At 59.9% G+C, this 9,802-nt stretch overlaps 1 protein-coding gene across 1 annotated transcript; it reads right to left on the bottom strand.

Moving 5' to 3' along the window:
• Nucleotides 1-77: 77 nt before the first annotated feature.
• Nucleotides 78-9,056, bottom strand: HSD11B2 (hydroxysteroid 11-beta dehydrogenase 2). Its single transcript, XM_042885998.1, has 5 exons — nucleotides 8,789-9,056; nucleotides 2,224-2,436; nucleotides 1,476-1,661; nucleotides 1,135-1,272; nucleotides 78-848 (listed from the first exon to the last, which is right to left on the bottom strand). The coding sequence occupies exons 1-5, from the start codon at nucleotides 9,054-9,056 to the stop codon at nucleotides 493-495; spliced, it is 1,161 nt and encodes a 386-aa protein (XP_042741932.1). The 3' UTR covers nucleotides 78-492.
• Between the last annotated feature and the right edge of the window lie 746 nt (nucleotides 9,057-9,802).

Genomic DNA, 9,802 nt, shown 5'->3' with positions numbered 1-9,802 from the left:
CTGGAGCTGCTTCTATACCTTGGAATGCTCCAGTCCAGGGCAGGACGGCCCCGAATGAGACCACGGAGCCCAGTGGCTTATCAAGAACAGATTTATTTAAAAAGTGACAATCACGTATTTCATTCGCTGTGGAGCTCTGCGGCACCTGCAGCCTGTGGCCTCAGCCCCTGCCATCGCTGTGGGCACACGGAGCATGGGATGGGGAGGCAGGGGCTGGCCTGCAGTGGCTGCAGGGCTCTGGCAGTGCTCACCGAGCAGCCACGTGGCTGAGAAATGCCCGAGGTGCGTCCCAGCGCGCGGAGTCAGGCGTGGGGAGTGCGTAGTTAGAAAAAAAAACAAAAAAAAATACAATAATAATAATACAAAAAACACCCAAGTCTCTAGAAAACGTTGATTCTCGCACAATAGAAAATAGATCTGCATCTGCCTGATTTGGGAAAAGCGATTTGGTTTTAGGTCTAGTGCTGATTGCTGCCCTGCGCGCGGCTGAGGTCAGGGCTTCTTGGCGTCCTTGTGTTCCGGCCGCAGCGCCCGGGGCAGCTTGGGGTTGATGAATAATCCTTTGAGGAACAAGTCTCGGACAAAATAGGGCAGGTAGCGGTGGATGAAATACATGAGCCCAAGGCCCTGCCCTGGGTAGTAGCGCACGGCTGGGTTGGCAGCCAGCAGCCCGTCCGTGATGCTGTTCACCACCGCGCTCAGGTCCTCCACGGCCACCTTCATGAACTGGATGAACTGCCGGTTGATCTCCTCCACATAGTCCTCGCCGTAAGCCTGCAGCAGCTCCCGGGGCAGGCGGGCCACCAGCTGCTCCTTCTGCAGCTTCCAGAAGTCTGGGTCGCAGTTGGCTGCGAAAGAGGGACCGTGTGAGATGCGTGTGGTCCCAGGTGGCCCACGCTCATAGGGGTGCCCACAGGGAGAGAAGGGAGCACCTGCCAGGATGATCCCTCTAAAACCCAGTGGAGGTTGGCCGTGAGGTGGGAGTGATAGCGGGTGTTGTGAAAGGGAGAGCCCAAGGGTGGTGGGGATGGGTTGAAGCTTGACTCTGTGATCTTGGAGGTTTTTTCCGACTTTCATAATGCTGTGATTCCAGCCATAATCCCAGGACAGTGGCTGGGGCTGCCCCTCTCTCACCTGTTTTGAAGTACCCGGGCAGGATGAGGCTGACTTTGACACCCCAGGGTTGCAGCTCACTGCGGAACGTGTCCATGAGCAGGCTGAGCGCAGCCTTCGACGCCCCATAGGCTGCCAGGCAGGGGAAGGGCAGGTCACCTGTAGGGAGAAGCACAGACCCACGGCTCTCACACATGCACAGCGAGCACTCCGTGGCTCAACTCTACTCTGCACAACGCCTATGGGTACCAAAAACCCAAGCAGTGATGCTCATCGTGCACCTGAACCGTCTGTGCTGTGGAGCTGGTGCATCCTGGTGGGGCTCCCAGCCCCACATCCCTGTGTCCCATGGGGCTGCTCACCTGCTGGGCTGCTGACGGTGACGATGCGGCCACCAGCGGAGCGCAGGAGGGGCAGCAGCCCCTTGGTGAGCTCCAGCGAGCCGAAGAAGTTCACCTCCATGCAGGTGCGGAAGTTGCCCAATGGAGAGAGCTCGGCGTCGGCAATGATGTCGTTGAAACCGGCGTTGTTCACCAAGCCCCAGAGACCTGCGGGAGAGGGGGTGCTCTGAAAAATGGGATAGCACCGTGCTGGGGGGCTTAGATGGTTCCCCTGTCCATGGGAGCCCTATGTGGGGAGCATCAAGACAAACCCTTTGGCATGGCCAAGGTGGTGGCCCATAGCGAGGTTCCCATGAACACAAGTGGAGGACCTGCATGGGTTGGTTGGTTCCCAGGATGCATCCATGGATGGGAGGTCCTGGGGTTGTATGGAGTTCCTGGGATGTAACCATGGATGGGGACACAAGTGGAGATACTGGGGGGTAGCACTGTGCTCAGGGGGCACCAGCTGCTCCCACCCACAGGAGCCCTATATAGGGAGTGTTGGGATTACACCTTTGGCATGGCTGTAGCCAACTTGGTGGCCCATACGGATGTATCCATGGATGGGGACACCAGTGGAGGTCCTGAGGGGTTGTATGGGGTTCTCATGATGCATCCATGGATGGGACACCATTGGAGGTCCTGGGGGGCTGTAAGGGATTTCTGTGATGCATCCATGGATAGGACACGAGAGGAGGGGCTGTATGGGGATGCCACAAGCTCCCACCTGTGCCATTGGTGTGGGCTTGGATGTGCTGCAGAACGCTCTGGATGTCCTCAGGCTTGGTGAGGTCCATGCGTAGCAGTGTGAGCCGGGCCGAGCAGCTCCTCTGCAGCTCCTGGGCGCCAGGGCCGCGTGGATCCAGCACGCTGGCGAAGACACGGAAGCCCAAGGAGTCCAAGTGGCGCGCTGTCGCCTGCCCAAAGCCTGAGTCGCAGCCTGCAAGAGCCAATGGTAGCACTGTGATGGCTGGGGACGGCCATGCAGGGACCCCACAGGGACGTGACCTTGTCCCAGGGCACCTGCAGGTCACGGCGCTGTTGTTTTTTGTCTCTCGCACGGGAGGAAGAAAACACTCCTTATCAGCAAACCCATCGCCCCGCTGATGCTGACAGCTGATAAAGGGCTGAGCGCGGGGGGGACCCACGAGATGGTGGCACGATGGGCTCTGAGCCCTGCGGTGACACACGGGGACCTGCAGTGTCCCCACTTCCACCTCTTGCGAGGCCAGGGAGATGTTAGATGGCCGAAACCCCCCAGGGGATTGGGAATAATGGGGGCGAGGGGAAAGGGACTGTGTGTGCTCCTGTCCCTTCCCAGGCTCCGGGGCACCCCCAAGGGATGCCCCACGTGGCAGCACCCCAGCCGGCCCCGTGCCCAAGGGAGCCCTGTGGGAGATGGGGCTGAGAGCAAACAGGCGCCGTGGAACAGCGCGTTCCCAGCTGATGGCAGCGCCGATAGCGTGGCCCCATTAACCATTAACAGGGAGTGCTGCTGGGTTGGCCCCAGCTGCACCCTAGCTGGGCACCGCGGGTGCTCCTGGGGACAGCTGCGCCACACAGGACGCTGTGCACAGGAGGAACCACGTAGGGTTAGCCCACCCAGCCCCCACTTTCAGTCATAGAAAACTCAAAGCATGGACCTGTAAACGGCCACATGCTGTGCCTGGAGTCCACAGCCCGATAAGCATCGTGCCCCCACGTCCTTCACTGCAGTGCCATAAAGCCATAAAGAAGCTGGGGTGCGTCCCCCCATTACCCAATGGAGCAGGAGAAAACCACAATAAAGATAACGCCATCAATGGCAATCATAGTGTGAGCGGCTGCCTCCTGGGACGGGGGCACAGAATCTGTCCTGCTCTCAAAGCACAGCAGCACCTCCGAAACCCAACAGGAGCCCCAAACCCTGTCCTGCAAAACCAGGCTGCAAGTGGGGCTGATCACCTGTCCCACGCATCATGCAGGGCTCCTGAAGTTTGATGAGCAAAGCAGCAGCTTTGGGGCTGGCAAAGACCTCGAAGCAAACGAGCGTTGCACGCTCACCCTCTTGCATGCTCATTGCATTGCATGCTGAGCAGATTGCACGCTCACTGCATGGCATGCTCACCTGGCACGTTCACCACATTGCACGGTCATCCTTTTATGTGCTTATCACCTTGCCTGTTCGTCCCTATGCACGGTCACTCTCTCCTCACCTTGCACGCTCATCGTTCTGCATTCCCATTGTGTGGCACTCTCACACCCTGCATGCTTGTTGCACTGCACAATCATCACGTGCAATGCACTGCACGGTCATCACCCTGTGCACTTCCCACCTTGCACGCTCGCTGCATGGCACACTCATCCTCTGCACATCCATCACCGCTCACCTACTTTTCTCCCAGCACATTTTTGGGAGTCGCTCAAGGACTTGCAGCACCCGGAGCTCCTCTAGGTGGAAAAAACCCGAGGAGTGCAGAGCAGCAGCTCCTGCACTGCAGCCACAGAGTGTGCATGGTGCGAGCCTCAAGGCCGTGAGCAGCACAAGGGGAGCCGGGCGCTGAAGCCAAGAGGATTAGAGCTGAGCTGCTTGTTGTCTCCAGGGGCTCATGTGCAAATCCTGCCCGGGATGCCAAGGCAAACAGGCAGAGGGTTGGCTCTGAGATGAGCCCTTCTGCCAGGGCCAGGCAGGGACAGAAGGATTCCACAAGCGGTGCCACCCCAAAAACCTCACAGATAAGGGGAGAACAGCAGGAGGGGATGCTGGAAGGACACAGATATCAGTGAGGACGGAGGGGTACAGCATGCATCATCTGGATGGATAAGAAGACACTAAGGCACAGATCAGACCCCAAAGGATGGGGAAGAGCGAGCACAGCCACCCAATGGGGAACACCCAGAGCGAAAGTTGGATCTGCACAGCCCTGCTGGGGACCACCCCAAAGGCATGGGGTGGGTAGGAGGAGGCATGGAACAAAAGCTTGTGTGTGTGTGTGTGTGTGTGTGTGTGTGTGTGTGTGGAGCACAGCCCTGCAGCCAACACCTCCCGGATGCCGGGCGCGCTTGGAGAGAGCAGCACTCCGCGGGTGATGTCAGCCCACGCCGAGGGAACACATTCTTGGCAGGGCTGCGGCGAGGGAGGGGACCACACGGCACCTGTGCCCACAGCAGCTGAGCCACCCTGGCCTCTCCGTCGCCTTCGCCATGTCCTGGGAGCTGCCCTGCGCCCATGGGTGCCAGGAGGTGCACCCCATCCCTCGGTTGGTTTTTAAGGCTGGTCACACAGCTCCTTTTTGTTAAATGCCTGGATTTCAATAGGATTAATGTGCAATCGGCCCTGGCTCACATTTGACCCAGCTCTTACAGGAAAAGGATGTTTTGGGTTGGCTGCTCTTAGTATTCGTGGGACACATCAACCATGAGGATGCACCAACCATAGGCTATAGCGCACACGGGGTGCACCACATACAGGACACATCAGCAGTGGGTTACAGCATCCATGGGATGCACCGACCATAGAATGTGTCATCCATGGGATAAACAACCCATGGGACTGGACACCCAAGGGACACATCCACGGGACGCACCACACGTGGATCACACCAGCTGTGGGATGCACCATCCCTGGAACGCACAGCACAGGATACAGCAGCTGTGAGACACATCATCCATAGGGTGCACTATCCACACGTCCCCCACATGCAGAAAGCCACAAGAGAAAGAACCAAAACAACCCCACAGGGGCTCTCTGGGACCTGATACCCTGAGGAGGGGCCAGGAAAGGAGGTGGCCGGCTGTGGCAGGCAGATGGGATGAATTACAACGGATCAGCCGAGCGCTTACGGAGCATTATGTGCCATAACCTCCGCCTGGGAGGATATGTTTCACTTAACGAACCTGAGAGAAGCGGGGGAAAATCTGATTTCCTGCCTTGACAACCAGAGGCAGCAGCGAAGACAGAGAAGAGCCCTGAGGATGTGAGCAGGGCTCCCAAATTAAGGCCCATTTGGCAGAAGCAGGCACTGGCTGCAGTACGTCAGCATCAGGGCCCCAACATCACCAGAGCAGTGGGGACACAGTGTGCTGGTCACTGTCACCAAGGCCACCCAGCTGCCTTCCTGCACCCCAACACGCATGGCTGCGTCACCGTGGGTTGCTAATGGGGTCACTAATGGAGTTATGGGGTAATGCAATTACTTTCGTGCAGCCAGGACATGGATGAGCCCAAGCAGTGCCGATAGCATGCTTGAGGACAAGTCACCAGCAGCCTGCTGAGAGGCTCCAATTGGACCAACCCACGCTCCAACGGGGCCAGCAGGTGCAGCAGTGATGGGCGTAAGGCATCCCAAGAGTTGGCCCAACCCAATGGGGAAAACTGTGGGCTGAGGGCAGCCCAAGAGTTGGCTCAACCCAATGGGGCACACCATGGGCTGAAGGCAGCCAGGCAGGGGAGCAACGGGACACACAACACTGAGTGAGTCCCACTGGGGCCATGGGGAAGCTCAAAAACAACCACAGGGGAGGAAGCAGCTCCCCTGAGCCAGAGCTGCTACGAAGTCAGCATTTCGCAGAAAGAGCATACAGGGAATTTCCTAGAAGCAGCACTTCAGTGCTGGAGCAGAGCTTTCAGCACAGGGTATCACACTCCCCGAAGGAACATCTGAGCATCCTCTGTGCTCGGTGTCCACGTGCTGCTGCTGGAGGCAGCGATGGGATGCTGAGGGCAGGGACAAGCGGTGACAAGGATCTGAGCACAAACATCGGGCAGCGGCACAGGCTGTACCTTTCATCAGAGCTAATGTGGGATTTATGTCCCCCCAAAAGAGGAAGTTGTTGTGAAGAGCCTCAGCGATAAGCGGGTGAATAATGGCCAGCAGAGGGAACACGGCGAGCCGGGAACACGATGGTGATCCATCAGCAGGAGCTGTCGCTGGAAGGACACGCAGCACCAGGGAAGCCACGGCCATGGCAAACCAAAGCTCCGAACTAGAAGGGGAAGATTGATGCTAGATACCAGAAGGAATCCTTCACTATGAGGGCAGTGAGGTCCTGGCACAGCTGCCTGGAGAAGCATGGGCGACCCATCCATAAAGAGGCCCAGGGTCAGGCTGGATGGGGATGAGGTCTATGGGAGCGCCCCTGCCATGGAGAGGTTGGGTGGGCTGTAAGGTCCTTCCCACTGGGGTACTTTGGGGGTAGAATTCTACACGGGGTATAAGGCACTGTCCTGTTTGTCCCATTGGAATGGCACCAAACGCCCATCACACATCCTGCCCATCCTCACACTGCCATCGGGCTGAGCCCGTTTTCTCTTGCAGTGCACGGGCAGCTCAGTATTTTTGGAAACAGCTCCTGGAACCACGGTCTGTTGGGACCTGTGAGCTATGAGCCCATCTCTCACGACCACCCCCTAGCCAACACTGCGTGCAGCTGAATCTGCGCAGGGCTGTGTGCCTCACAAGGTCACCTTGGGGGTATTTTCCCCAAAAATACGCAGGAGCAGTTGGACTGAGCTGGGCTGAAGGAGGGCAGCACCCCATCACAGAATCTCCCAAGTTGGAGGGGACCCACAACGATCAGAGGGTACAACTCCTACACACAACCTCCTGCGCAGGACAGGCACAGCTGGTGTGTGGAGAGCAGTGACACCCAACCATGGGCCACAACCCTGCCTGGAAGTAGAGCCAAGGAAGGGAACAGCCAGGAGTTGTAGTAGCCTTAGGATGGCATTATTAGGCTCCTTCCAACCCAAACCATTCCGTGGCGTGGCTCCAAAGGAAGAACCCACAACCCTGGATGCACACTGAGCACAGCACCCATTGCACCCAGCTGTTATTCACAAGCACCATCACTGAGTGGCTCCAAATCTTCACTCTCGACCACTCAAAACCGAGAAATCAGGTGTGGGGCAGCACCAGAGCCCCGAGGTTGGGAGAGATAGGATGCTGCTGCGACCACAGGGAAGCATCTGCACCTCCACAGCCCCAACATCTGGATGGAATCACTGCCTCCAGCAACCACCAGCTGCTCCAGCATCTGGCAAGGCCGCAGGATGGGGCTGCGCAGCTGCTGCTAACCTTGAGCACGGTGTTAAGCTCTGACCCACTTCAGGTCCTTAACAGGGACCGTGAGCCCCAGCAACGTCCCGCTCTGCTCTTAAAGAGATGCAAAGCACCGAAATGTGCAGCCCGGCACCGCCAGCGCCGCATTTCTCCCCTGGAGGTGCTTCACCTCAGCACCCACAAATCGAACCTGCCCAACCACAAAGCATTTACTGCCGAGAGCAAACACGGCGGGGCCGCAGGTGTCACTGTGCTACAGGGTGAGAACACCGTGTTCCAGCACTGAGTCACCGTCGCATGGCTGATGCCAACCCCAGGCTGGGTGAGCCCCATGGCACCGTCCTGCCCCACGGCTGGGCTCAGCTTTCCCCTTCTCTTTGGAGCTGGTTGGATGTCAGGAGAATGAGAAGCGAGGCTCTGCACAGGGAGGTGGGGGTGTCACTGTCCCTGGAGGTGTCCAAGAACAGTGGAGATGTGGCACTGAGGGATGTGGTGAGAGTAGGTTTGGACTTGGGGAACCTGAGAGGTTTTCTCCAGCTTTAATGATTCGGTGATTCCCTGGGTCTGCTCTCCAGAGCCCAACGGGACGTCAGGGCAGCACCAAGTGTGCCCACAGCTCCCTCCCTGCAGCCCCACGGCCAGGAGGAAGGCACTGTACACACCTGTGCATGGCTGATGTCAGTGCCCCGCGGCACCGGGCTGCCCCGCGGCCCGGACTTTAGGGTTGAATCATTCCCTCCTCGTTGGGGCTGCCCTTCTCCAGAGCTCAGCCACCCTGAGTACCTCCGCAGGGCTGCGAGAGAGAAGGGAACAGACTCTTTAGCAGGGTCTGCTGCGATAGGACAAGGGGAAACGGATTCAAACCAAAAGAGGACAGATTTAGATCGGAGATGAGGAAGAAGTTCTTTACACTCAGGGCGGTGAGGCAGCGGCTGCACAGAGAGCTGATGCCGCCCCATCCCTGCAGGCAGCCAAGGTCAGGGAACGGGGCTCTGAGCACTGATGGAGCCGCGGGAGCCTCTGCTCACCACGAGCGCAAACGGCCTTTCGGGTCCCTTCCAACCCAGGCGATTTTACGAACCCTCCCCGGGCTGGGAGGCACCCGCACACGCCGGGACACCCCACGGAAGCGCAACCCCCCTCCGAGAGGAGCGACCCCGGCGCCGTCCGCGCGTCTCCCCGGCGAGCAGCGCATCCCCGGAGCGCATCCCCGGCACCACCCGGAGCACCCCGGCACCGCACCGCGCTCACCTGTGACCAGCACCGCCCTGCCCTCCACCGGCAGCAGCCTCCTGCCGGGCGCCCAGCGGAGCAGCAGGCAGGCGGACGCCGCGGCCAGGGCGAGCCCGAGGGGCAGCGGCAGGCAGGCTCGGCACAGGCTCTGCACGGCGGCCAGCAAAGCCAGCGGCACGGCCAGCGCCCGGCCCAGCACCACGTCTCCCCGCGCCGCCCGCAGCGCTAAGCCGCCCCCCAGCGCCGCCCACAACGCTCCGTACGCCCACCGCTCCGCTCGCTCCATGTGATGCGATGGGAAAGGATGGGATGGGATGGGATGTTCAGCGCCGGCCCGGCCCCGCCGCACCGGCCGCGTGGTGCCACCGCGGGGAGCTTATAGCCGGGGGAGGCGGGAGGAGAGGGGAGGGAGGAGCGGGGGGCGGCCAATGGGGGGAGCGGAGGGAGGGGCGGGGAGGGAGGAGCGGGCTCGGCACAGCTCGGTTCGGTTCGGTTCTGCTCCGTTTGGCACAGTTGGGTTCGGCGCGGGTAGGAGCGGCTCGGCGCGGTTCGGCACCGCGCGGGGCTCACCTCAGCTCAGCTCGGCACGGGTCATTTCGGTTCAGTGCGCTCCAGCTCGCTCCAGCACGGTTCGGTTCGGTTCTGCTCCGTTTCGGTTCAGTTCGGTTCAGTTTGGTTCCGTTCAAGTTGGCTCGGTTCAGCTCAGCGTGGCACGGTTCGGTTCGGTTGGGTTCAGCCCAGCTCAGTGCCCGTGGCACCGGTGCCACTGTGCCCACCCCGGGGCTCGGTTCCCAGGCCAAGCACCCTAAAGAAAGATGCACAGCCCCACAGCTCCATGGCCGGGCTGGGGGTCTCCATCCCCTCCCACAGGCACACGGGTGTGCGGTGCCACCAGAGCCACCCCATGGGACCGGACCCCAAGCAGGTGAGGTGTGAACCACATCCAGGTGCTCTCCAGGCCCTACGGGGCTTGGGACCGAGGTGATCCCAAACCATCCCCCAACCCGCTGCTGCGTTTGCTCCCTGCCATGC

This window comes from Lagopus leucura, unplaced genomic scaffold (assembly GCF_019238085.1).
Source record: "Lagopus leucura isolate 7727_CA_CO unplaced genomic scaffold, USGS_WTPT01 Super-Scaffold_100054, whole genome shotgun sequence".
NCBI classification, from domain to species: Eukaryota; Metazoa; Chordata; class Aves; order Galliformes; family Phasianidae; genus Lagopus; species Lagopus leucura.
Note: the sequence above shows the minus strand (reverse complement) of the source record. Positions and strands in the feature narration are given on the sequence as shown.

What these genes read in the sequence shown, in the direction of transcription:
- HSD11B2 (XM_042885998.1), bottom strand. Translation starts at nt 9,056, where the DNA reads ATGGAGCGAGCGGAGCGGTGGGCGTACGGAGCGTTGTGGGCGGCGCTG. An exon ending in CAGGGCGGTGCTGGTCACAG is followed by an intron (nt 2,437 to 8,788) that starts GTGAGCGCGGTG and finishes TGGCTCTTGCAG; the next exon opens with GCTGCGACTCAGGCTTTGGG. An exon ending in GCCCGGGTACTTCAAAACAG is followed by an intron (nt 849 to 1,134) that starts GTGAGAGAGGGG and finishes CCTCTTTCGCAG; the next exon opens with CCAACTGCGACCCAGACTTC.